The sequence below is a fragment of the Dipodomys spectabilis genome, unplaced genomic scaffold (assembly GCF_019054845.1).
Source record: "Dipodomys spectabilis isolate Male_0828 unplaced genomic scaffold, ASM1905484v1 ptg000026l, whole genome shotgun sequence".
Taxonomy (NCBI): Eukaryota; Metazoa; Chordata; class Mammalia; order Rodentia; family Heteromyidae; genus Dipodomys; species Dipodomys spectabilis.
In genome coordinates this window covers 12,499,418-12,527,230 of record NW_024870703.1, presented here as the reverse complement: position 1 = coordinate 12,527,230, position 27,813 = coordinate 12,499,418, and the positions used below count along the sequence as shown (strand labels likewise).

Genomic DNA, 27,813 nt, shown 5'->3' with positions numbered 1-27,813 from the left:
ACATTCATGATGCCTGATCACTTACATGCTATCAAACAAACAGCATGGCTATCCTCCCTAATCCCCAGAGAGGCAGCAGAGAATATACAGACATGCACCTCCTCTCTCCTAATAACTCAGTTTTTTCCCCTTGAGGTTATGCAACACACAGGAGTACAATAAGAGGCCGAATCTGATCAATAGTTATTAGATAAAGTTAGTATTGAAAGAATCCAACTCTGACTATAAATTATGAGCTCATGAGACTCAGCCGCATTAATTTAGAAGGGGCTGGGAAGTCTCTGGAACTGAGAAGGGGTATGGTCCACTAGAAAAGGAACACTGGAGAGTCTCAGGGAGAAGACCAGGCTGATGGATAGCACTGCACACTAAGGGAACCAGTTTCCTATTGCAGCTGATCATACTAAGTGCATTTTGGGTTCAAAGTTTCCTTTACAGACTCAGGTGACAGAAGAGTAAACCCAGGGCAAGAAGCACAGAAGTGGTGTGCGTTTGGAAGGGTGAGGCAGAGACTGTAGAGGGTGGCATTTCAGGAATACAGCTCAAAGAGAAATTAAGTGCCTGAGAAAGAGTAGGCAGGCATTGTGTATCAGTGTTTTCGCTGGTGGTTGCAGGTTGTGCTTGCAAAAAAGACAGGAATCAATGTGCACACATTTCCTCTTCCTGTTTCCTTAACCAACACCCTTAACACATCTTGGACTCGTTGGGGTAGGGAAAGGGCTCTTAACTGGGCTCTGTAGCTCCTTAATCTTGTTTATATGGTAACTGATTAGGGGCAAAACCTTTGTTGTATGAGTCTGAACGAGGGTTTCTGAACTGGAAACATGCACAGAAACAAGCACTAGGAAGTTGATATATTATTTTTAAATCCTGAATTCCCATATTAATTTCTCCTAAAGTCTAGGGCCTCAGTTTCAAGAATCTCACAACTAAAAGAAGTAAAAGTTCCAGAGTAGATGATGAGAATCATCTCTGACCTTACTTGAAAGGTTTTAGGCCACTTTAGAGAAGCAATTTTTCTAGCTAGACTTAAAATATTCTCCATGTCTTTGTTTATTACTATAAACAAGCAAGTTCATTTTAACATTTACTTTTATTGTGTGGTATGAAGTACCTAGGAAATCCAAGTATGTACTGTACTAAAATACCCATATTTCCAAATAACATTACATGGTATAGGTCACAGTCTCTGCAAAAGCATCAAAAGCAAACCTGTGCCTTTATATCTTACAGTCCATTATTGGCTGCTGTTAAAAGTATGCTAACACATAATGAAGGAACAAAAAATAAAGCTGATAACAAATACGCTTTTCAAAATACACATATACACAGCTTACAGTGGAGCCCCACGGAAACAAGTCAAATGACATTTGATGTATTATCTATAAAATGTAGACTCTGCAATAAAAAGCCAAAGGCACATAAAAATATATTTTAACTTTAAAAATAACTTAGTTACAGTAATACCTTGCTTGTGTCTTAACCAACATGTAGCTGACAGTCAAAAGTTTGCAATATAGGTACAATATACAGGAATATATAAGAACTACAAGAAAAAAATCCCCAAATCCCATTAAATTGTTCAAATGTGAAAACACAGAAAGTTTAAACACTTGGGAGAATTCGCCTACGGTGAACCCAAACAATATACTGTACAAAAGAGTCTAGAAAAAAAGGCTTAGGTGTTAAATGCATTTTGATTTCCTCTTGTTCAGAAAATGCTGGAGAATGGTGAAGCTCCTCGGGGCACTTCTCTCAGCCTTTTCATAGCCAGAGCCAATTCCTGGCCAAGCCAGATTTCTTACATGTCTACAAATAAACAACAACAAGGAAAAAAAAAACACCAAAACTGTGAGCTGATCGTGCGGAAAATGTGCTCTGACTCATTTCCTCTTAGTGCCAGCCCAGGTTTTTGGTGTTGCTGCTTTCTAACTTGTTTTTGCAAATAGGGCATGATAGGTAAAAAAAATACCTTATAGGAACAAGAACATTGTTTTAAGAAAATGTATCATATAATTAATTGCAAGAAGAAAAACCAAAACCAAAAGAAAATAGTCAGGGAAGTTTTTCTCTTCAACTGTGGTTAGTTGAATGTGTGTGTGTGGAGTGGGGGGGGAGGGGGGGGATGTTGTTTATTTTGGTACCTTTTTACTCTGAAGGAAAAGAGCTGTTACTTATTTTTATCCATGACATTCAACACTTCATCTAAAAATGAGGGCCCAAGATCCAGCTGTAAGGAGAGAAGGGAACCTGTCAGGTCAGAGAGGGACTCCTCAGACTTAGTCTTTTCCTTGATGAGCTCGCAGGGGGCAGGATGCTCAAACATGTCTTCGGCTGGCCAGTCGGAGTACTGTTCCGACAGGCTGGAGGAATGGCTGTCTCTGCCCTGGCTGGACTGGGAGGCTGAACCACTGGAGGCCCAGGAGGCATCTCCTTGGTGGATTGTCCCATTCTCCAGCAAACTGCTCTTCTCCTGAGCTTTTTCCTCCAGGACAGGCTCACAGATGAGCCTGGGCAGCTTGGGCCGCCCAAAGGATTCCTGTTTGGAATTAAATGTTACTGGTGACAACAGTGGCAACATGAGAGCTTGGGACCCTCCGATGGTTGGGAGGGAGATGGCGTTTTTGAGCACAGGGGAGGGCGTTTCTGTGAACATAGAGTCTGATGTGCTGTTGGCCCGGAAGAACTCGCTGTGCCCAGGGAACTGGCCCGAGTGCGCCTTCTCCTGGTTCCCAGGCAGAAGCTCATAGTTCCCTTGCAGGAAGGAAATGTCTCCAAAGACATCATGTTGGCCCTCTTTGCCGATGTGGATGGTATGGCGGAAGTCTCCCAGGGGAGGACTAATCATATCAGGAGACAAAATGTCCCTCAGTTTAAATTTCTTTCCCTTCTTGTTGTTGGCAGCTTTTAGGTAAATTGGGGTCTTGGCTGGCATTTTGGAAGTTGCGAATGTCTCTTTCACAAAAGGGGAAAAGGGCTACTTTCTTCACCGGTAATACACGTTTCTGGAAAGCTCTTTTTGCTAGGAACTGTCATACCATTTTTATCAAGTGGCTGCAGAAGTGGCCCTGAAATGACAGGGGTCTACGAGACCTTGCTGAGCTTCTGGCAACCTTGGGCTTCCTGGAGGCTGGTTACATCATCCGCTTCCTTCCACAACACCAGGAGACCTGGAGAAAAAAAAACAAAGACATTAGGATCTTCCCATCCTTCTGCACTACTCAGGCTTGCCTATTTCACAAAAGGCTGTAAATCATGGCAGGTTCAGACCTTCATAAAGCCCACTTTTATTCTGTTCCTTCTCAGATAAGCATTATAAAAAAAACAGTGATTTTTTTTTTAAGCCTCTTGACTCTTCACCTGTTCTCACATCTTCAAGGATGCTTTCCATTAAGGCTTGGTTTGGATACTTATCACTTACTAAATGGAATTTCCAGTTCCTTTCTAAGACTATTTGATTAAATACATTGATCGTATTTATATAAAGAACTCAGTAACAAAACAGTATTAGTCTTGCTGATATTCACACCAAAGCAAAAGAACAAAATGCCTTTTAAAAACAGTGAATAGGAGAAGACAAGAATCTTAGACATGTTCTGAACTGTGGCCATGCCCATGTTTCACAAGTTTTTGAGGATTTTAAGTCCCTCTTTTTCTTGGTGCTTTATCAGAAATCTTTTGTTTTCCCCTGAACTAAAACAAGATTAATGTAACCTTATTAAGATTAAATGTTGGAATCAAATTGTAGCATGGTGAGAATTTCAGGGTTTGAGATATTTTGAGATGGAAAGAAAACCACAAAATTGCTTCATTCCAAAGACAAAACATGATGATCATACAGGATATAATAGGTGTGGAACGGTGTGGCTCAAATGGTAAAGCCCCTATTTAGAAGCACTAGGCCCTGAGTTCAAACCTCAGTAGGGCCAAACAAAGAAATTTTAAAAATCACTCACAAAAACATATAATACAGTGGGGCTCTCATTTAGCAATATTTTAAAACATTATTGGTCAGGCTTGTAGCCTCTGCTTGTGGTAGGTATGATTCTAAGGTAGCTCTAGCATCTGCCTCCTGCCGGTTTACTGCTTTTGTGGGTGGAACTTGGGACTTGCTTCTGTATAAAGGTATGTCATGCCTCATGTAGGTTATGTAACAGAAGACACTATCTGAGCCAATAAGGAAGAGAGCGGGTAGGAGGTGTGCTAACACCATCACATACCCGTAATCTCAGTAATCAGGGAGCTGAGATAGGAAGACAATGAGTTTGAGGCCAGTATGGGTTACACGTAGAGGCCTTATCCCAAAAAACAGAGAGGAGAGAGGGAAAGGGAGCAGCAGAGGGACAGACAGGAGACAGACAGACAGTCAGACCATTCATTCCTCTTGCCATTTTTGAGGATGTAAGTTGTCATACTATGAGAAAGGCTATGAATATGGCTTCTGCTAAGGATGCTAGGGAGTTTGGTAGTGAACTTGCCCCGGTTGAGCCTCTAGTGAGACACCTTAATCCCAACACAGAGAGACCCTGACTCTCAGTCATGCTCAGTTTTGACTCACAAAAATGATGAGATAATCAATAGGGGTTGATGCAAGCCATTAAGTTTTTTTAGCAGCACAGAAAACCCATTCCCCCTACAACCACTATAAGATTAGCAATGAAGAACAGCTAGAAGAAAGCTCCAGAGATACACGCTCTTTCTCTTGAAAATAATCCTCCAGGTCTTCAGTTGCATCAGATGACATGCACAAGCTAAACTATTCCTCATCTTCACTGCAATCTCCCTCTTCTGTGTCTCTGGCCACACAGTCTGACAACAGTATTACAAGGGCTGGGTAAGATAGTGGCTTGCTACATTTGTTTTGTAGCAGCTGGAGGCCATCTGCATCTTCCCCATATTTCTTTCCTTTCAACAAGAGTTTTAAATATACTTATCAGTGGCAGGTGACAAGGATTGTGCTCCAACACCCACTGGCAAAGGTAACAGCAGCGTCTCAGTGTGTGGACATGCATGTTGTCTAGCCAGGCAAGCCTAAGAAGGGAAGCAAGGATAAATGGAAGATACCCACTGTGGCTTCAGATGTGGAGAGGGGCCCATGTAGCAGTTTTACTCTTCAGAACAGGCTAACCAGGGAGCTGCCAAATGCAACAGGGTTATGGGTCTAAATAGTCTTAATTTTAGCTCTTATTTGGATCTTATCCTAGTAACAAAAGTTAAAACTAGTAGGTCGGGCAGCTCATGCCTGCAATCCTAGCTTCACAAGGGTCTGAGTTCTGAGGATCAAGGTTCAAAGTCAGCTTGAGCAGAAAAGTCAAAGAGTCTGTCATCTCCAGATTAGCCACTCAAAAGGAGAAAGTGTAGCTGTGGTTCAACTAGAGCACTAGCCTTAAGCAAAAACAAATTCAGGGACCGAGTCCAGGCCCTGAGGTCAAGGCCTTGGACCTGCACACACAAAAAACAAAAGCATTCCAGGGTTTCTTGCTAAAATATCAGCAGTTCCTTCCCCTAAGTGCCAAGGGACCCAGCACTACTCTCCTGCCTCGTTGGCCACAAGACGGCTGACAGCCTGCTGGGCTGAGGAGACCACAGGAGGTGGTGAGCAGCCCCGAGGAACGGCTGCCCATGAAGCAGAGGCCTTGGCACACAGGGCAAGGATGGCAGCTGCCATGGAAAGATACTACAAGTCAGGGTTGCCTGGGGTCAGCTGGTGAAGCAGGGTGATGCAAGGCCAGGATCCAGCACAACTTGGTCCATATTATTCTTTCCAACCTCCCAAGAAGAGGCAGCCAGAGGGTAGTTCTCTGCCACTCTACCTGGGTCACTTACATCTACTCTGTAACCAAATAAAGATCTGGGGTGGTGAGAAGAAAGGAGAAAGAAAGCTGCTTCTCCCTCAGGAAGGAATGCCCAATCTCTAGACACGAGTGAGCTCTGAGGATTTATGTCAGTGGCAAAGGGACAAAGGTTGGAAATAATAAGGCTAAATGTAAAAGGAAAAAGGGGAAGGGGGACAAAGAGCCAGATATGTTATAGGACATACAGACTATTACTGCTTAAAAGTTCAGAGGTGTCTACTATATCCTAATCCTAAAAGCTCCCCAAATGCACTGGAAGTTTACAAAAAGAAAAGAAAAGAAATTCGGGGCAAAGGGCTAGTCTTACAACCTCAGATGAGGTGGCTTGTGTGATGGTGGGAGGCGCCTGGCAGGTTTGACCATGACTCTCTGTGTCATCTGTCCTCTCCCAGCTCATGGATTCTGTTGATCCCAGGGAGGTGAGCTAATACCCAGTACACCAAGGTTCTTGTACCCATTACCACCTTCTTCTAGCTCAGCAGCCAGGGCATATCTACAAAGCTTCCATGGGTTTTGTCCTTTCAAGACCATTTCCCCTTGTTCTCTCAACTTCATCTCTGCCATTGCTTATGCAGACCCCTGACAGGGTGGGTGGCTTCTTTACAGATAAGGAGTAGGCATTTACACACACACACACACACACACACACATGTATAGACATACATACACATATAATCTTGGGAGTAAGCATTGGCTTTTCTTTGTGCCATCATTGTTCTAACTTCCCATATGTACTCATTCACTCACAAGAACTTGTGGGGCTGCTAATATGTTAATGTACCCATCTTACAAATGAGACACTACTGAGGCACAGGGGTTGAATCATCTACCAAGACCTCATGTTATGTTATCTGAGATCATGCCACGTGTTTAGGGAGTATACTCCCTGGGAATCCAGTCATTTCTCAAATTATGACGTGAGTACACTTCAGAGCCTGTGTGCTGGGCTGAGGAGGATGGGGAACAGGCTCTGGGCACACTGGCTGTGGGAACATGAATAAGTCAACCTCAATGGAAGGCAGCTAGACAGTATCTTCTCACCTATAGACCATGTTCTTGGACTTGATTTCACACCACATTGAGGGACCAGGAAACATTATTCAGGTGTCTAAACAAGCAGAACCCAGAGCTAGGTACAACCCAAATGTCCATCTACAGAGGACTGGTTAAATGAATTAAGACATACCATTCAAATGAATGCTATTTATAGCTAGAGGAAAATGAAACGTTCAATATCATCATATGGAAAGTATATATATATATCCAAAGGGAATAAAAGATACAAAAGTATGTGAATCTATCTGTATTGGCTTACATCCATAAAGTATTTCTGGGAGCATACACAAGAAGTTAATAATGGTATTTGCCTTCATAAAGGGGGAGTGAATGAAGAGGACAGGCAAGAGTGAGAAAGGAACTTTCTCCATATCTCCTTTAGTGATTTTGGATTTTTAACATGTAATTATCTGGCTATATAAAAATATTAAAACATAACCGGTAACTGCACAGGGCTCACACTGCATATTCTTGAAGAGTTGATTTCATGTTGTTTAGACCCTGCAAAGTCTGTGGGACCTGGGAATTGCTAACCATCATGCAACCATTTCTATGGAAAAGGTATTCTATTCAAAGCCACATCTGGATGATGACCTCAGATTTACAAGGTCCTCACTGGAGCAGGGCCTTTCACCACAGCATGGTAAGGGAAAGATCATCAAAGAGGCTGCATCAGTTTGTACTTTGAAGGATAGGAGAGATCTCAGAATAAAAATGTGTTCAGTCAGACGGGCAATGAGAACAGGCCAAGAGCCCTAGAGCACAGGCTGGGCACCCTCATCAGGGTGCAGCCTGGAGTTGCCCAGGCTCAAGGCACAGCTTTCTCACTTGGGAGGTGGTGACACAGATGGACAACATTTTGATGGAATGTTTCTGAATGCCTGGACATGAAGTCCTGTCCCTCTTCCTTATTTTAAGAAAGGGCAACTTGGGCTGCTGAGGACCGTAGCAGGAGACAGAGTGGTGGATGAATCAGAGCTAGACAGCAAGGCCAAAAGATAGCCAATGGGCCAGAAGCGAATGATCAGACTAGCAGTGGGAGAACGAGCCCTCTCTTGTCCTTTCTGAGCCAAATAAAGGGACTTGACAGCTCTGTGTCTCAGTCGAGACTAACACCAGCATGAAGTCTGGGGCATCTAGCCATTTAGTCAATGGCCAGTCACACTCAGTCCCTGGCTTTTCTGTCTTTACCCTTTTTTCAGTTAAAGGCTCCTTACTTGGTCTGTCTCTTACTTCCTCTGTCACAACTTTCCTTAGTTAGTTGTCACTCCTAATATCTTCCTGATATCTTAAAAGACATATGGGAAAATGGTTCCTATGCATGGACCTTCCTCAAAAAACCCTTCCCTATCCCTGAAATCTGAACTCTCCATGACTGCATCCCTTTCTTTCAGCTCATGAATTATGGTTTATTTCCCTTCCCCTATTAGATGACATATAAAATAATAGAAATCTAGGAAATCACATTCCTTGGAAAACAAACATTCTAGTTTTAGTCTCTGGAGAGTAAGATTTGTCAAAGAAAGGAGTCCAGCCTGCGAGCATCCTCTCTTCAGATGGGAGGGACAGTCTAGCACATAGTAACCAGCTGTAGATGGACATGACATTACAAGTATCTATGAGAAATCTAAGTGTGTCAAGACATAAAACAGAGGACCTCAAAGGAAGGTAAGGCCACACTTTGGGTAAGAAAGACAGACGGCTAGGTTTTCATTCCTGCACCAGGCTAAACAATTCTCACTACTGACTGCCTTGAACAGTGAAAACAGTGAAAAATGATCACAGCAATATTAAGAAAAAAACCTGAAGTAGTCCTTTGTTGTTTTTTTGTTTGTTTGTTTTTTGAGATGAGATCTTGCTATGATCCCAGATTGGCCATGAACTCATGCTCTTCCTGCCTTAGCCTCCTAAGTATTGGGAGTTAACAGGCACCAGGCCTGGTTGGCTTCATTTCTTTATCATCCCTTTGACAAACAAAATAAAGCTGAAAATATCCAAACAGAGCAACAGCCAACAGGTGAGGAAAAGCAAGGGGGGGGGGGGGGGGGAATCAGTTCTTGAATGACTCAGAGTTGACTGTACTAGCAACTCACGGGGTTCTAAAAAGAACAAAAGGTAAGGTTTAAAAATCCATTTATTTTAAGAAAGGAATGCTTGGTTTGTCTACTAATTGTTTTTAGATTCTTTGTGGAATGGGAACAAAAAACTCCCTGCATCCTGCAAAATAGCCTGCAATGTTAATTTAAAACACACGTGTGAAAATGGCAGGTGGGGAGACAGTGGGGAGACAGGGTGCCCACGTCAGTCCCCAGGGACCTGAGGTCCTTTCCTTTCTGCTTACAGGAAGTGAGCCTGCCTCCTCCTCCCCCTGTCTGGCTTGGTTATCACATCCTTGAAGGGTATCCCAACTAGTGATCATGTCATCCTCTGTCCCAGCAGTGTAGCCATGCGTCCTTCCTCCTAGCACTCAGCCAGGAAAAATATTAAGTTATTCTTTCCTGTCTGAACCAACAGTCCTAAGGAAGGATGATGCCTCTTCCCACCACGTCCCAAACCCCAATCATTTCTGGAGTATTTCCCTCTTCTGTTAACTAGAAGAAAGTAGTCCACTGAACTCAGTCCCCAGAAAACTATATTGGTGGCTGGGTTTCACACTTCAGAAAGGATAAAGGCTACCAAGAACATGTTCCCACATGTTCTAAGGAGGATAACTGAAAAATACTACAACAGCTTAAAGAAAACAGAGGGAAAACTAATCTTTAGGGATCTGAGGGATTCATTTAATTCTCTGGGAAAAGGGATTAGCTTGTTCTAGAAAGCCCTAGGGCAAACAGATTCAGGCTTCTCCAAAGAGCAACACAGATTTCTTGAAAAATGGAATGGACTGCCAGGAAAGTGGTATGGGGCAGCAAACAGGTCATGAAATGGGGATGTGAGGAGGGGGTCATGGGGAAGAGCTTCCCTAATGTACCTGAAACAATGGTGTTAACCTCTCATGCAGAAACACTATCACTGCTAATTCTTTATGGTCCCTTATCACATTCCCATATAAAGATTATATATTTATATTCCCATAGACTATAAAGGTGTTTGCCTTTATAGAACATCCTTTAAAAAGGCTTTCTGTTCAAATTCAGTTGTTTTGGCTAATATAGAGATGAATAGCCAACCTCTGGTATCTGAAAGCTGAAGTTACTACTTCAGTGTATGCAATCTTGTTAATGATTTGTAAACTCTGTGAGAGGGCTTGTCTAAGATAGACAAAAAGCACTTTAAAATTCTAGGTGAAAGAAATGTAGTGTTAGAAATCCAATACTGAACTTAAATGAAAGTCTAAGGCAGAATTCAATGTAACCAGAGAACACTCAGTCAAAAACATCCTGAAGAGCATGCCTTTCATATTTCTAGTCTGTTCCACTCCACTCATTTGAGAGTTATGATGCTTTTTCTATTTTTAGATTCTTATCCTCTCCTCATATCCTCTAAACTGATAGCAGAACTATACGCTACAAGACAGCTAGTGCAGCTGAGCTGCGCTGTACAAATCTTTACCAGACTGAGTAGGTTGTATTTTATAGACTTACTCAGAAAGTCTAATACACCTCCTCACCTTCAATTATTTGTAAGTGGACTTCTCATTTATGACTCAGCTGCAGCTTGTATTTACTTTCCTTTTACAACCTTGATTATATTGGGCCCCATACATTCCATATGAGACTCACTACTCGTTTGTATTCATTCCTCACATTGATAGCACCTAGTTGTACTATCTGAAAGATTTTTTAGAAACAAAACTGGATGGCAGAACACCCATTCCACTGGGTCCCAGTGCTGTTTTAGAGAGGCCATGAGGGCCTTTTCTCTATAAAAGTAGGTTAATGGGGAGGATCCAGTATGGACACTGATTCCTGACAGTTACACTGAGGCAGGTGCAGGCAAGTTTTTTCATGCCTGGTTCATTCTGCATGACTGGTTTAACATAGGACTCAGCCTCAGGGCTGGTCAGAAGCACCCAGGCAGCACTCTTCTTTGATGGATAGGAATCTAATAAGGCCATGGCTGTGAATTGTTCACATACACCGTAACTAATGTATCTGTCTTAGGGTGAGACTATACCAATACAGGAACTGATTTTGACTTCCAGCAAAATTTAGCCATGATATTCATTCTAAACTCTTTCCAAAAGCACAGAACATGAGAAGCTGCTTAGTTGCTCACAAGAAGAACTACTAACATTTCAGTCAGCAATTATTCCAATGTAAAACCCCAACTGTGGTAATAGTAGAATGATCAAACTTAGCTTCATCTTGCAAATGTACACAGCCTGGTCAGTAAACTGTTTTACCAAAAACATGAGCTAGGCATGTTTATTTCAACCCTGTTCACCACAGCTAAGCTACAGGGTAAACCAGGATGCCCCAAAACAGAAGAATGGATATGTATATCTCAAATGATCCAAGTAAGTTGACAGGTACCCACAAGTCCAGATTAGGGACTCTTATTCCATGTGAACTTTGAGGGCCATGTTCTCAGTCCTTTGCATTATGACAGACAGACACATCCTTAAATTTAGACATTCTGAATACTCCATTTCCCCAGTGGGATGAAGAGACGAAGATAGGGATTTCCATTCTTCCATCCTGGTAAAGCACTCTGCAATCACCACTACTCCTTGAATGGGCTGAATACACATTTCCTGCATCAAACCAACATTGTATATATTTGTACTATATAGCAGTGGCCACTCCATTCTTCACCAGTTCCATGACAGATTCCCTTGTATGAACTGTATTCTTGCCTATATGCACACATCTGATGAATGAATGAATGAATGAATGAATATACTATCTAAGCAGTATTTCTGTAGGCATGAATGGGCACATTTATCTTTCTTCCTCTCATAACATACGGCATGCAGCTGAACTTCAAGTTCAGAGATGTTATATCCATTAACCTATTAGAATTTGCATCATGATACAGGACACATGTGAAAAGTAATGGCTAATATCTAAGTGCTTTCTAAGATAGCCAAACAAGTTATCACCGCATATAATACCTGGATTGTATCTCATAGGACATAATCTCAGCTTAAGCTCATATCTCAGGTCAATCAAAGATGGAGCAATTAGAATTCTAGCCACAGCTTTACTGTCAACCTGATCACATAAGAACTGCAAACCAAAACTACCTAACATCTTATAGCACTGAGATTTCAGTAGCAATGACAGGCAGAGATGCCAACTCGGCTTTGTCAGACACTAATAGTGAATAAAAGAGAGGTCCTAGACACTTGAGCCTCCAACTCTAATAACTCATTATGAATTCTCAGTCATTCTGCTATTGTCAAAAAGAATCTCAAATGGAATTTCAGCTTATAGTAGAGGTCAGAAGATTAAAATGAAAAAAAAAAAAGTCTCCTGAGCCTCAAGTTAGAAAACAAACATCCTGTTCTTAGAAAATAAGTGCCGCTAATTCTTTTCTCAGAGGAAGCACATGCATGTGACAATCACACAGCTTTCACCAGGGACAATAGCTCCCTTCCCTTGCTATTGACATTTCACTTCCCTCCTAACTTTCTGAAACTAAGAACTCCAAGTTCTTGAGGTGGAATGTTCTCCTACCTTCTTACCATCAGCCACGAATCATCACATCCTCTGAGACCTGCTTCAGAGTCACTTCCTTCCTGGAGGAAGTCTTCTCTAAGCCACCTCACGTAATCCAGCCTCCATGCTCCCTGTCTTGGAGGTTTTCTTAGGGTTTGTGTAGAGCTTATGCAATTTGTCATTTTCCTGTTTTCTGGCTTTGTGACTTTATGTCTAATGCCTCTGGGTAAATAGTAAAGCTCAAAAAGACTAAGGTAAACGAAGGTGCTACAAATGAGGGCTTCTGTTGGTAAGTCACTTATATAGCCTCCTTGTAGGCTCCAAAAACAAAAGGCCTTAAATTCTGTTGAATAGGCTCTTTTAGTTTTCCTTCTGCCTGTCTATAAACTATAGTAGGTGAGTCTAATCTAGCATCTTGCTGCTCAAAGACATACATACATATACACACAGATATATATATATATATATATATACATATATATAAAGTTTCAGTGGAACACATAATGGATGAATGAGCATTCACTCAAGTACTGCCTACAGCATAATGATTCTCATTGGAGGTGGTTTTGTTTGCCTCCTGCCACCCCCAGGTATCATAATGCAATGTGTGGAAACATTCTTGATTCTCATGATTGAGGTGAGAAGTGCTACTGGCACCTTCCATTGCTCAAAGACTGTCACCAGATCAAAAGATTATCTCGTTTCAAACGTAGTTGAGAAAAGCAGTTGAGAAACCTGAGTATAGCTGCTCTTGCCCCACACGATGAGAGTTGAGCAACTGGGAGACAGATTGTATGTGGTCCTCAAAGTCTAAAATACAGAATTCTGACAGAAAGCTACACCTCTGCCTTAAACTGGCCTGTCTACAGAGTTTCATGATGGGTTGTCTGTCCCCTGCAATCACACTGGCAAGTGGCCGTGCACATACCTACGGCTGAACCGTGCTGCGCTAAGTGGGGCCATGGACCAGATTCACAGCACAGGATCCATCAATACAGAAATTAAAAATAAGCTCTTGACAGATGAACGAGAGGAAAGATGGCCAAATATAGTAATTATATTCAATGTATATATTGTGAAAATAGAATCACATAACTGGAGAGAGTGTGTTGTATGGAGCTGGAAAAGATGGGGGAGAAAAATAAAAGGGTAACAAGATATACTGGATCAAGAAATATTGCATTTATAAAGATTTACTGAATTGGAACCCACAACTTAAAAGATAGAGAAGGGCTGGGAATGTGGCTTAGTGGCAGAGTGCTTTCCTAGAGTGCTTGAAGCCTTGGGTTAGATTCCTTAGTACCACATAAACAGAAAAAGCCAGAAGTGGTGCTGTGGCTCAAATGGTAGAGTGCTAGCCTTGAGCAAAAACAAGCTCAGGGACAGTGCACAGGCTCTGAGTCAAAGCCCCAGTACTGGTGAGAGAGAGAGAGAGAGAGAGAGAGAGAGAATACATTTTAAGAAGTAAACTCTTGAAAATGCTTTGCCATTGCTATAACAATGAAACATATGATCAGTAACTTTTTTTTTCCTCCACAGAACAGACTATGAATAAGTCTGAGAGATGTAACCAGTTGAACTTGCATAAGAGCTACATGTGGCCAAACTGCTACTTCATTGTACACAGTAGTATCATTATGATGGACTGAACATTGAAACAAATGAATAAACAGTGGCCCTGATTAGAGTTTGAGAAGCACTGGACTTTTTCTTCTGCAGATGGAAGATTTTTTTCTTCCCTCTGCCTGGACGGGGCATATGCCCTCTCCACTTTCTTCTCCTGGTAACTGGCAGAAAGTCATCCAAATCCCAAACCCCACTGTCATGCTGGTTCCTCCTCCTACCTCATTCTCCATAGTTATGTCTCATTATGTCCCCCCTCCGCTACCCCACTGCCTCCACCTTACTTCTGTCCCTCACTGTGCTGCCACATCAGAGTATCTGATCCTCATCTGTCCCTGTGCATCTCTTCTCTCCTACTTTATCTTCCAAACTATCCCAAAGTGAGCTATCAGGAATCCTCCAGAAACCACCCCACTTACTGTGGGCAGGCCCACCTTTATAGCCATGACAAGCCAGCATGGGACTACACTGGCCACCCTGCAGGTTGTCATCTAAGAGAAGATCTTTTTTATTGTTATGAGCTAGCCCAGGCTAGCCTCAAATTTGTAGTCCTCCTGCCTTAGCCACCCAAGTGGCTACAGACAGACACCATACCCAGTTCAGAAAGAATGATCTTTGTTCACAGGAGGTACTGAGTAAATGTTTATGGAATAAATGAACAATAAGAAAACTTAACAGCTTTGACCAGCTTCTTCTTCAAGCCTGCTTGCCCTGCTGAAAATACATGATGGAGTCTGTCTACAAGTCCTATAGGAAAAACAAAAATTATTTAACAAGACATTGTCATCTGTTTTCTGGTGGTAAAGGCTTTCTTTCATTTTCCCATCTGTAAGGCATTTTAACTTCCCCCCATCCGTGCACGGTAACAATCTTAACAGAGTATCAGTACAAACCAGACTGATTTTACAAGATGGTACAGATCTTTGGGATTATAACAAATATTTGTAGACAAGCTTTTGAAAAGGGAAATGACTTCTATCCATGTCTGGAATGTGCAAATAGACTCTTAGAGAGTTAAGACTCAAGGCAAATTTGACAACACAGTTCCATGAATGATTCAGTTCCCCTGGCTATAGTCAAGTACAACTGAAAAAAAGAGGTCCTGGAGAAAACAATGAGCCCACTCTTCTAACCTTTCCTTCCAAAAGGAAACTGGTTAGAAGGGAAATTGGCCTATGTGACCTAACATGTATTAGGAAATCTCGAGAAATTACAATAGTCATTCTATAGAAAAGGGAAGCTCAAGGTGGAGCAGTAGTCATGGGAAAGGATTTTTATATTTCATATAAGGTGTGAGTTCCCAGACTTGATGAAGTCACAGCCCAAGGTCCTACAAATACTTCTGTCCTTCCGATCAAGCATCCATATTTTAGAGCGTTGGAAAAATGTATACACAATTGTTTAAAAAATACACATAGTAAAAGACTTGATGTTTTTCATTTGTTTGTTTTGCAGTGCTAGAGATCAAACTCAGGGCCTTAGGCATGCTAGGCAAGCAGTGGACCACATGTACATTGCCAAATAACTTGACTATCATATCTTTAAGAAATTGAGGTTTGAGCACTGCTCAGTAGGCACTGATAAGTTCACTCAGCAATGGGGTTTTCTTTTTTGAGAGTTGCTAGATGGGTAGATTACATACCAAAGGCTGATTTTAGCCAAACATGAGAAGAATCTTACTGATAGGCCAACTGACTTGAAAGGCATAGCAGATGCCCTTATCGGAAGATAGCACGGGACCCACAGGGAGCCTCCTTGTACCACTGACAAACGGGGCTCCAAAATTACCTTGACAGACTGGAAGGGGGAGGAGGAAAACCACAGGAATAAACTGAATAAGAGTGAGGAGGAAGTCTTGCACTGGGCTAAAGTTAATTATGTAATCACGTAAGTACAGAATGAGGCAGGATGTGGCCAGCAGTTCTTAAAAAAAAAATAGACCTGGGCATTTTAGTTCACCACGAGCTTACTGTGAACTGACATTGATTGAGACCATGGCTGAAAGAGCTATAGCTTCTCCAAGGCTTGCTGCACAGGACCCACTAGCATAAGTCCTAGAACGCACCTGGGGATCACACCTTCTAAAGGACTCTAGATGCCAGAGGCCACCAGAGAAGAACAGGCAGCTAAGTGGAAAAAGTGGAGCCACACACACAGTTACAGCCACACTGTTACTTCCTTTCAGTATGATTGTTCTATACGGTCCCAAGGACAGAGTTTGGCATGTGTGTCTGGAGGAGCATGGTGCAGTGGTCCATGCTTGTAATCTCAGCTACCTGGGAGGAGGAAGAGGAAGGATGGCAGCCCAAGCAAAAGTGTAAGACCCTATCAAAAACAGACCAAAGTAAAAGGAGGAAGGCACTGAGTTCAATGCACAGTACTGAACAAACAAAAATAAATAAAACAGGAAGCTGGATGGGGACTGAAGAAGGAGTCCAAAGCAGCTTGAGTTAGTCACTGAAGAGCAGGTAAGAAGACACTCTGAGAAGATTCCCAATTGGGTCTGGGTGTCAGTTGGAACTCCAGAGGTAAGGCAGGGAGGGAGGGAAACAGAGATGGAGCATGTAAGCGTTCTTGTAATGGGAGGACTTGGGGCAGATAGCCTCTACCATACCATCCTAAAGGAGCAACTCCTGCTCCGTACACACATATAGACCACAGTGATTACACACTTATCTGTGCTCAAGATGTATTTACATCTCATGTCAGAGACAAAGGATACTAGTATAGTGGTTCTTTATGCTGTGTTCAGTGTCTTTTGGAGCCCCAAGGGCTCAAGCAAAACATTTGAAACAGTGCTTGCTTCGTCCTGAAGTCATCTAAGAGCAAGGAAACTACTTCCACTCAGGCTAGGACTTTGTATACAGGAGCCAGTGAGATACGGCTTCCCTAAGCCTTCAACCAGCCCAAAGGCTGGCCACTCGTGAATCTATTCAACAACAAACATCCACTAAGGACCTATGAAGGGCCAGGTGCTGTCTTAGTAATGATGCCCTGGTTGTGTGGAGGCAGATAAGATGAACATACTCCCATGTACGTGGCCTAGAAGGTCTAGGCCAACACTAAGAAATAATCACTCTGCTCTAAGTAGACCCCTGGGTACTACAATCAAAACACAAGAAGATTTGGTGGAGATTGTAACTGCTCATCTGCAAAGACTTTGAGAAGGCCCAATGGGAGTTCTATCTATTTCCACAGTAATGAATGATGATCCTGCCCATCAGGACCACCTACCCCTTGAATCTGAATGTTTAGCCAAGGAATAAATGATTTTACTGGATTATGTTTTACATGAGACAACAATTGCTAACTAGAAGAGGATGCTAGAGAGCAAAGTTAGTAATATAGATAGGGCGAGATTGTCTATTTCAAAAAACGAAATCCCTTTGTAAAGCAGAAAAGGTGAAGATAAAATAGGTACAGCCTTGCCTTCCAGGTAGTCTAATTAAGAATCCACATGGATCAATACATGATCACTGTAGCTGGGTACAGTGGTGCATGGTCAGACAAGCCTGGACCACATAGGGAGATTCTGTCTTAATCTCTCCACCCTCTCCAAAAAAGATGATAAATGCACCACGTGTCACAATGGAGAAGGCACAAGATACTCAGAAAAAAAGAAAATCTGAATAGAAACTTAGAGCCAGAAGTTTAGATAATACCATGCTTCTCTCCAATTCCCTACTTCTTTGCAGATGGGAAGAGGCACCATTCTGAGAAGGAAGGGAGGGATTTGCCTGTGGCCAGCTGCTCACTAAAAGCATAGAGCCTTGTTATTTGCTGGGGTAAAAAGCCTAAGTCTGAACTGACCTTTGGCAAGAAAAAAAATTTAAAATAAATACATAAATTAAAAGGGTAAGAAATCAAACACATTCCAAGCAGTAAAACTGCATTTCACTCAAAATACCTTTGCTTGTTTTAACAATGTCTGAAGCCTAAATTGTCATGATATATTTGAATAGAACATGGCTTTTACAACTAAATGTATGACAATGATCTATCACTAGCATCATGTGTCTACACATATGACCTTCTGGTTGTCACCAGAACATGACTGATTCCCAAAAGTGTAAGCTGTCTAAATAGAGGCCTGCCTTTGAAGTTCCTACTTTCCAGCCTGCTCAGGCTGCTCTCCCAAAGAGCTGTACTGCTCTAATGACTTCCAACTAGGGATTCACCTTATTATTAGCATGATAGCTATGCTAATAGGTGACATAGATCCTGACTCATTGGATTCTAGCCTAGAGATTATCTGAGATCATCTAACACCAAATGTTTCATGTTAGAAATCAGAAGAGACCCTGTGAGGTCAATGTTACGCCATTTGGGTCAGAGCTAAGATTACCACCTCAGCTTTCCAATCTCTAGTCTTTCCTATCCTTGGATGGTCCCCATCACAGCACCACTAGACATTTGTTGGCATCTTCTTGCTCACAGCTGGTTCTCTACCACTTGAGCCATGCCTCCAGCTCAGCCAGCATCTTCTGGTATTCTCTTCCAGTTCTATACCTGTACCAACCATTTTTGGTTGACAAGAATGTCTTGTGTTCCAGCGATGCTAAGATATACTGTAGTATGTAGCTTCTTTTATGTACTAGAGTATATCTTCTTCAGACCAGTCCTGTAGCTGCTCTGTGAAGATACTCTGGACCCGATCTCTATGTAGAGACTCACTATGCACACTGTTATGGTAACTCCCTGTCCTGCAGATGGGGATCTTCATCCAAATCATTTCCCTCAGAACCATTTCCTGAGGTGATTCAGTTTTCAGTGTACATGTATAGGCAGTCATATTCGCTAGCTATTGGTATATGATCACTCCTAACTTTCTAAAATGTGCAAACATTTCCAAAAGCACTGAAAAATCCTTTCTTCTTTTACTTTTAAATTTGGGATTCTAATTAACTACTATTAACTAATGACAAGCAAACAGTAACGACTAAGCAAACACTAGTTTGGAGCTCACCAATTTTCACATTTCACTAGATGACTTAGAAAGAGTCTCTTCGTCCAAGCATGGTGGTATACATTTGTAACTCCAGTGTTCAGAAGACTGAGATAAAAAAAGGTTGAGAGTTTAAGGCCAGCCTGAACTATAAAAACCCTGCAGAACAAAAAACCCAAATCCAGAAATAAGTCACTTTTCAATATCAATGCTATGCTTCGTATTACAAAACTGTATAATTTTTAAAACTGCTTTTCCACCAAAGGCATTGTCAAAGTTTATTATTCCGCTCTGGTTGAAGTTGGCATTGAAATAATCCACCAGGCTAAAGGTTTTTGTTTTTATTTTTGCTGTATTATTATTATTATTATTTTAAGGGAGAGCTCTCAAACTACTGCTGTAGAACTACTTGGCTACTTTCTTTCTTGTGAGTATTGTTCTGTTTTGTGGTTTAAAAGGAGGAGGCAGGAACAGAGAAGAGAAGGTTCCAAAGGAGTTGGACAGCTCCAGGGCTGTCACCTCTGGTTTTGAGGCAACCTGAGCTATTCTGAACGGTTCCTGAGCTATTCTGAACAGTTTGAGCAGCTCCTGGGTGACTTCCCAGTGAAGGCTTGGCAGGCTGTTTTGAGTGCACACATACACTCTCTATGTATCTAAGGCCTTCTTGCTTTATCTTTCACACCAGAAGTTTATCTAGCAGTATCCAGGGCATATGCAGAACTGTTACTGGCCCCATACAGCAAGGACAGAGCCCAAGGCCTTCCTGTGCTGCCTCTTTGTGGTTCCTGCCTTTCTCTCCACTCTGCTCTGGGTAATAGTTGTTGTCAGGGACTTCAGGCCAGGCCTTATGGACACAGGATATAATGAGAGTTCTACAACATCCCTGGCCTCTGAAATGCTTTCTCTTTGGTGGTGGCAGGTCTTTCTTTCCCCTTTCAGAGTTCCATATTTGTACCTAGTAATCTCTCGGTCTAAATTAAACTGCTTATGTTAACTCAAGCAGTTTCATGCTGGATTCACTGTAGAAGAAGGTTACTACCATCCATGTAGGACAAAGCCAATGTTAGTTATTAAATAATTCGTACTGTATTCTCTAAGGGTGGCAATTACTGTTATCTTCCTTTGGGTGGTGATACTGCTCCACAGAGTTATACAAATGAGTTCCTTGCCAGAGGCCAAAAGCCATAACAATAATGGGACTTAATAGCTTTCCAATCCCTCCTTCCAAGTCATGAGGGTGTGGCATTAGGGAAAAGTGAAACAGATCTGAGTTCAAACCCTGCTACCACTACTTACTGAGCTGTGTGATCCTCACCAAGTTACTAAACTGTTGTGCGTGTGTGTTCTCCTGTGGAAGAGAAGGGGGTTCCCATGCATTTCATAGCAAAGTTACAAATGTTAAATGAGAGGACCAGTGTTCAGTACCTACCAAAACCAAGCAACACTGGTAATATCAACCATATATCATGCCTATTGGGAGCAGGCATGATAATCCTGAGTGTGACATTGTTCAACTGCTTGAATACTCAGGGTAACACTGCCACTGCATGTTACAATGGACAAACTGAAATACACAGGTTAAAGTCACTTGCTCAAAGTCACACAAGCATTAGTCCTAGAATGAGGCTAGTCTGACCCAGGGACTTAATAACTTCAAAGTATTTTTTTTCTCTCCTTCACTCAAATAATTGCTTGCTTCAGAAGCTCCATTATTCTGCATATACAAATTTAGGTATTTACTTTCTTAATTTGGGCATCTAATATAACTTGGTGTGCCCTCAGTCTCCACACCTACAAGATGAGTTATGAACAAGTCTTCTTTCATAGAATAATTGGTAGAAACCACTGAGCACTCAGTTCAGACTTCAGGCCAAAGTATTTGTTACATCAGGAGTAATGAACACTTGAACAATTCTCAGGCTTCCATGCTTGGGAGAGATTTTGTGGCTGGCTGAATCCACTAGTTTCAAGTAACTATACTTGTTCTCTGGCAAACATAGTGCATATTTAAAAATAGATGTTAAGTTCTTATTCAATCAATTAGAAGAAAACCAGATTCTAGTTAGAAAGAAATTGACCTAGGCCTATATAAAATCAGACCGAAAGCAAGAACATATATACTTTAAAAGTGCAAAAATAAAACAGAGTAAGTCACAGCAGCCTTTGTGGAGGCTGTTTAGATTTGAGAATTGTATTCCACCCACTGGATACATGCTATAGCTAATGGGCACACAGCTTGTAAAAATGTTATGGCTTGGTTAAAAAAAAATCTTTGGGTGATGCGGGTTAAAGTGACTTTACTCCCAATGCTGTTGAATACTAGGAATTTTACAAGTGGAAACGGGCAGCTTTTGTGAATATGTTGGACATAAAACAAACTACCACATTAAAGGAAAAGCTGGAGAGCAGACAGGGCAAACCAGCTTGGGGGAGAGCCCTTCTGCAATCATTGTTCAGGCTTTCTATTTAGGTGTCTCACACATTTAACTTTACAATAAGAAGGGGGAAAAAAACATAGAAAGGGGAAAGGAAACACTACTCTAGCTGCCTTTCTATGAACAGAATTTCAGGCTCAGATTAAGAGAGGGGAGCTCCTCTTATTGCATGTCTGCAGGGGCATGGCGCCCTTAGCACTGTGTTCTAGTCATGGAATTCATAGTGTAAATCTCTAGCAGATGACACCACTGGAAAATAGAAATTGCCAGAAATCCCTGGAGGCTCCCAAACTTCTCTGAAGTTCTTATCTGTGAGCCTTGGGGGGGGGGGGGGGGCGGGGGAGGGAGGTAGTCCTGTTTTCTGCCATGGGTTAAGCCTATTGGGAAATCTATGCTTTTTTGGAAGCCTTGCAAAGAGATTTTCAACCATCCTCTGACTACAGAAAGATGTATCATTTGTTTTACATGAGATGGCGCTGTATAATCCACAAACTGCCCCCTCCCCTTGTTTCTGAGTGCTTTGCTCTGAAGAGTCTGTGTCACACACATATCCAAGGAGTTCATTCTCAACCCCCCTGCACTACAGGTGATGTCAAAGAGAAGACTTCTGGAACTATCCAGAAGAGAAGAGAAGCTGTATTTTAGACTTTTCAGCTGACTCAGTTTAAGGCATTCTGCTGCTTCCTGGCTAGCCTTTTATTTTATGGGAGGAAATCCCCAAACTGGCTTTGCTGTTAAAATCGGGTTATCTGCTCCCCTCCTAATTTTTGTACTTAAGAAAAAAACAAAAACAAAAACCCAAAACAGTACTTCAGCCCTCTCCCAGCCAAAAACTTCACTGTGAAGCTAAGAGCTGCAAGTTGGAGAAGGAATCTTTGTCTCCCTAACACGTCCATCAGTTTCCTTCCCAAAGCACCCAGCACACTCAGAACACATCAGCAGCCCACTCCCCTAAATACATCAGGGCTGGAAAGATTCATGTTCTAAATCCTCCTGACATTCCTTTTCCCACCCTCATTTTAATCTACTCACTTTTATTTTTTAAAGACAAAATGTAATCACTTGACTGTCTTGGCCGGAGCCCACTCTGGGGCTTTTACTCCTTTCAACACAGCTGTGCTCTGGGCTTTGATGATGCTATCCACGCGGCTTGTCCCAGCTCCAGCCCGGCTCGGTAATGTATCATTCAAGTGCGTATTTATTTTTAAACTGACCTCTCCTAGACGGTACAGTATAAAGGAGGTCCTGCCAAAAAAATATGCTACTTTCTATTTATAAGATGAAACACATGCCTCTCAAAGGCGAGAGGAGGGGGTGGAGTATAGTAATTCATAAAAATAAAAAAAAAGAAGAAGAATGGCCAGATCCATTCCTCCTCCTGTGTCTAATACCCGTCTATGTCAAGACAGTTGCTAAGAAAGGGGGGGGGGGGGGATCTTGTAAACGCTCAGCTGTTAAGAAACCACAAAAGCAATGCAACTGCCAGATCTGTAGGTTGGCAGCCTCGCCTCCGTGTCGCCCGTGGAGAGAGCACCCAAGGGTGGGGACGGGGGTAGCTGCCACCACAGATGTGCAGGGTGCACCCCATGTGCCATCCGGGTGCAAATACACAACGGGAGGGGCGCGGCAGCCCAGTGCTGCTCGTTCGCGGATGGAAACACGCGATGGGCGTCCAGGAATGGCTGTCAGCCGTTCCAAGGGGGGCAGTGCAGCCGCGCAGTCCCACCCTGAAAAGCGGTGGGGAACAACGCGGGGGGGGGGGCGGGGAGGCTCAGCGCTCCGCGTGGGCCGCCCGACCCCCTCCCCGCCCCCGGCGGCATTTACAGCCCCAAGGCCCTCCGCACCCCCGCCGAGCAGGCGGCGCCCGGGTCCCCCCGCGCCCGCCGAGGTTCCCAAGCCTTTCGCGACCAAGCGCCGGAAGCCATCCCCTCCGCCCCCCCCCTCCCGGCGGCGCGGACAGGCGCGCAGGTAGACGAGAGGTCTGGGCGGGCACCGACTTACCCACAGCCGCCGAGGACCCCAGCCCCGGGGCCGGGCACCGGCGCCTCCCGCGGGCGCACGCAGTCCGTGCCGGTGGCGCGCAGATCCAGGCGCGGCGCGTGCTCCCGGCGTTATCCGCGCGGGGACCACACGAAGACGCTTCAGGTCGGCGTCCGGGTCTCCGGCGGTCTCTCTGATCGGTTCGGCCCGCTGCGCACCGCGGGAACGGGCAGAGGAGAGAAGGTGCGAGCCGGACTGAGCGCGCGGCTGCGGGACGAGCGCCCTGAACCTGCGGAGGGCGGGGCGGCGGGGGCGGGGCCTGCGGGGGGCGGGGCCCGGGCGCGAGGGGCGGGGCTGGCGCGCGGGCGGCCGCGGTACCTGTGCGCCGCTGCGGCGCACGCGCAGGGCCCACCGCTGGCGGCCCACGGAGGACAATGGGAACCCACTGTTACCTTCCCGGCGCCACCCTCGGGGGGGCGGGGAGTGGGCTCTCCGAAGAGAAGCCGCCAAGGCACAAAAAAACGGTCCCTGGGCACAAAAGAAGGGCCACGGGGCGCTGGGCTCACAGAGGGAGCCCGGAGTGCTGCCACCTACCCGTCCGGTGCCCGGGGACAATGGGACTCCGCCCGCACCCCCGCCGCTCGAGCCAAGCCTCGGGTCCCCGTCTCTCCCCGTCCGAGGAAGCGAACCTAGCGGTGTCAGGCTCGGACGCAGGGCGGCTGGGCGGGCGACGCGCGGGGAAGGCAGAGCCACCTGATGGCGACTCCCGCGTCCCTCCGGGCCCGTTCCCCCCCGCCCCCCCGGGGCCCGTTCCCCCCCGCCCCCCCGGGGCCCGTTCCCCGGAGACGGCGAGCGGGCGGGGCGAGGCGGAGCCGGGTCCGGGGGCGGGGGGGGGGGTCGCCTTCTGACAGTTGCGAACTCGCTCCCCTCGCAGCTGCCTCCAAAACCCGGAGAGCGGATTTAGCGCCCGGGAGACGCCCGGGGCTCCGATCGGGGGGCGGGGGGGGCTCCGATCGAGGGGCGGGGGGGGGGGGGCGGCGAGGACGCCGAAGAAGCGCAGACGCAGCAGGTTTTTCCTCCCCGGAGGGAGGCGTTCCCTGCCCCCCCTCGGGTCGAGGAAGGAGATTTACCTAAAGCTGCGGAAGCGGGTGGCGGCCGCCCCAGACGCGCGAGGGCGGAGGCGCGCGGGGCGCAGCTGCTGTCCCCGAGCGTGAAATTCCGCCTGCGGCGACACCTGCGCCCGTCGGTCATTCCCGCCACGACCCACTGCGCGCCCGCCCCCTCGCCCCGGGCCCGAGCGTGAGCCCGGGGCATTCATGGGTCGTTTTCTGCCTGAGCTTCCCTGCTTCGCTCCCTGGTGGGAGACAGGAAAAGGGTGGTGTTTTCCCGGCTGTGAGGTCCTAGCTAGCACGGTTAGCCTGGGGAGAGGGCTGGGACACCCACCCCCCACCCCCTTCTAGCAGCTCCAGTCGTGCACTCGGGGCCGGATCCCCAGCCCTGGGACTCTGGGGCAGCATGGAAATCCTGGCACAAAGCAGCCAAGAGACCTTGGTTTTGCAGAGGTAGTATCAGCTTCAGGTCTTCAAGGAGACGTCTTCAGGTCTGTTTGGAATTTTCGAGGGTGCACCTTGAGCCCAAGTTGTAAACCACGGTCTGTGTTCAAGTGAAGTTGAAAAGGAAGCGGACGCGACTGTTGTGGAAAGCAGAATACTAAGGTGGAGTGTTAAAAGCCTCAAGGAAAATAATAGTTGGCAGGTCAAACAGCCATGAGGTCGGAAGTCAAATAAGAAACTGCTGAAGTGATGCTAGAAATTTGACAAGCAAAACAGCCCTTGAAGATAAGAAACCCGGCCTTGTTTCCTTTTTTCCCCCAATGACAACCCCTCCGAAGTTTCCTTTGGCAGATACCTGAGTGCCTCCTCCAGATTCCTGAAAGTTTTACTTGGAGCTCATATTTCAAAATATATGTTCCATTTGGCACTAATGTATATATTTATGAATTTTTTGAAAAATATTAAATGTTACTTGGCATACTTTAAAGGTATTTTATAAACATCTGTGCATGTCTTTCATTACATATGGTAAAAGTACAAAGATGTGTGTGTACTATATATTTATAAATTACCACATGAAAGATTCCTTTTGCACACATACAAACATTCCATACACATATGTCATATGTATTTTTTAATTTGCTCTATTGTTAGCTGCTGTTAAAAGCACTTTATTTCCACATAACTAAGTAAATACCTTCTTTTACAGTTTCTGCGAAGCAGAGTGGCAGGTTGTTGGAGATAGCAATTTTATTCCAAACCCTTGTTTAAACTCTTCCAAACTATTCCAGGAAGGCTTACCTCCCTCTGATCTTTTTAAAATAATACTTTACCTCTGTGCTGTAAACAATTTATCAGAACCTACCCCTTCAGGGGCTAGTGGTGCTGGTCTGACATATCCTGGCATTTTTTTTTTTTATACCCAGTGTTGTTTATTTTAACTAAACGTCTTCAGGGAGGAAAAATATCCTCATAGAGTGAATTTTCCTTCCAAATGAACACTTTTCTTATACTTACTGAAATAGATTTGGACTTGATGAATTTACATGTCAATATGTTAGGAGCTCTCCTAACTAGAAAAAAGAGAAAGTTTTGCTTTAGGAAGATTTTAGGAGTGCTGAGATTTTGCTCTGAATTTAGGAAAGGTTTATAGCCTTGAAAATTTGGTGGTAACCTTAGAGGACTTAGTGGTGATTAGTATTTGTAGACACCTGTCATGGCCAACAGTAAATGCTTTTCTATCAGTCCTTACTCAGGAGAACAGCTGAGTGTTGGCAATGTCCCCGGTGCCGAGAAACTAGTCTACCTGGGCAGAGAACACAGGAGCAGTGTACACAAGTGCAGACTATAACTGTCTTGCTGCTGAGTGTGGCCTACCCCAGGTATACTCCATTGGAATCTTCATTTCATGAAGGATAAATGGTTTGTGTGCCCACTTAACGTTCACCCAGCCCAGGTTTATGCTTCTCCGCCTTTTGAGTCACCGTAATGTTGCACATGAACCCTTGGGAAAGCATAGAGAATCATACAAGTTGTCTCAGAACAAGGGTTCCCTTGAAAACCAAACTATTGATGGCAAGGAAACCCTGGATTAAACTTCCAGTCACCAAGCAACAAGAGGAATTTGTGGAATATTCTTAGGAAGCCAGTTGAGCCTTGCAATAGAAAGGAGTAATGAAGGGTAATTTGGGCAGGTGGAATGTATAGGAAAATGACCCAGGAGGAAAAATACCAGGTATCTATTTTCACATGTGTTAACATGAAACTGAATGAGAAGATTGTAGTTTTTCATAGCAGGCTTTCCTGGCAATTCCTTATTACTTCCAAACACTCCAAAAAAATTTTTTTTGTTTTGAAGTCAATTGGAGAATCCCAATGGGGGAACACAAGAACTCTATCACATGAGGTTTCACATGAGACCTCATGTCCTTCCACTTACCCAGTCTCATCTTCCCCACATCAGGCTGTTGCCTGGCCTACTCTAGCACAGTCTGCTATCATCTGCGTGGGACACTTCCCTAACTCACCAAAGGCTCCTTTCTCCATTCATTATGGGCTTGATTCAAAGAAAACTAAAGGAGAGGCTTTCTCCCCCCTGAAATAACAACCCCACCTAAATTCCCTTTCCCTGAATAAAGCAGAAAGAATTAATTTCTTCATGACCTGCCATGACATCGTATTTATTTGTATCCCACTCCTAATCTGTTTTCTATAATGTATCGACTTGAAGTTCTTTTGTTGCTCCTGTACCTAAGAGAGGGTCTGGCACATGGCAAGTACTCACATATTTATTGAATAAATAATCCCTTAACTACAACCAGCAACGAGTGTAAAAGCCTTGTTTACAAACCCCATAGCTAGAGATTGATATTATATTAAACATTCCTGGGATATACCACATGGATGCTGAGACTGAAATTTCAATCACTTCTTTTTAGTCTAACTGAACATGAAATACAAAACACATGGAACATTTTAAGTTTTAAAAATTCAAACATTTTAAAGGAAGGCTTACAAAAAAATGTCTTTATAGTCCATGTATAATGCATAACTATTTTTCTTCTGGCAAAGCTGAAACATATTCTTGTGTGCTCAGCTGGGGTTTTCCTCAAAAATACCACATTTAGGCTGCGCTCAAGTGTGTATGTTCATGATTATCCCCCTAAGTTAGAGTTAAGAAAAAAAATGTAAGAGCAACTGGAAGGTTATTTGTTTGTTGGTCCTTGTGATAGAACCCAGGACTTTACACATGCTAGACACAAG

General features: G+C 44.0%; 2 protein-coding genes across 3 annotated transcripts; both read right to left on the bottom strand.

The window, feature by feature from the left end:
- Positions 1–1,074: 1,074 nt before the first annotated feature.
- Positions 1,075–24,651, bottom strand: Cdc42ep3 (CDC42 effector protein 3). Of its 2 annotated transcripts, none has more exons than XM_042675507.1 (2): positions 24,628–24,651; positions 1,075–3,170 (listed from the first exon to the last, which is right to left on the bottom strand). In XM_042675507.1, exon 2 carries the CDS (start codon positions 2,933–2,935, stop codon positions 2,171–2,173), a length of 765 nt encoding a protein of 254 aa, XP_042531441.1. In that variant the 5' UTR covers positions 2,936–3,170; positions 24,628–24,651; the 3' UTR covers positions 1,075–2,170. The 2 variants fall into 2 exon arrangements, with proteins under 2 accessions (XP_042531441.1, XP_042531440.1); XM_042675506.1 differs by lacking the exon at positions 24,628–24,651 and adding an exon at positions 23,519–23,763.
- On the bottom strand, positions 22,913–24,815 carry LOC122104534 (translation initiation factor IF-2-like). The gene is made up of 3 exons (XM_042675456.1): positions 24,628–24,815; positions 23,876–23,987; positions 22,913–23,707 (listed from the first exon to the last, which is right to left on the bottom strand). Exons 1-3 carry the CDS (start codon positions 24,813–24,815, stop codon positions 22,913–22,915), a joined length of 1,095 nt encoding a protein of 364 aa, XP_042531390.1.
- Positions 24,816–27,813: the final 2,998 nt, after the last annotated feature.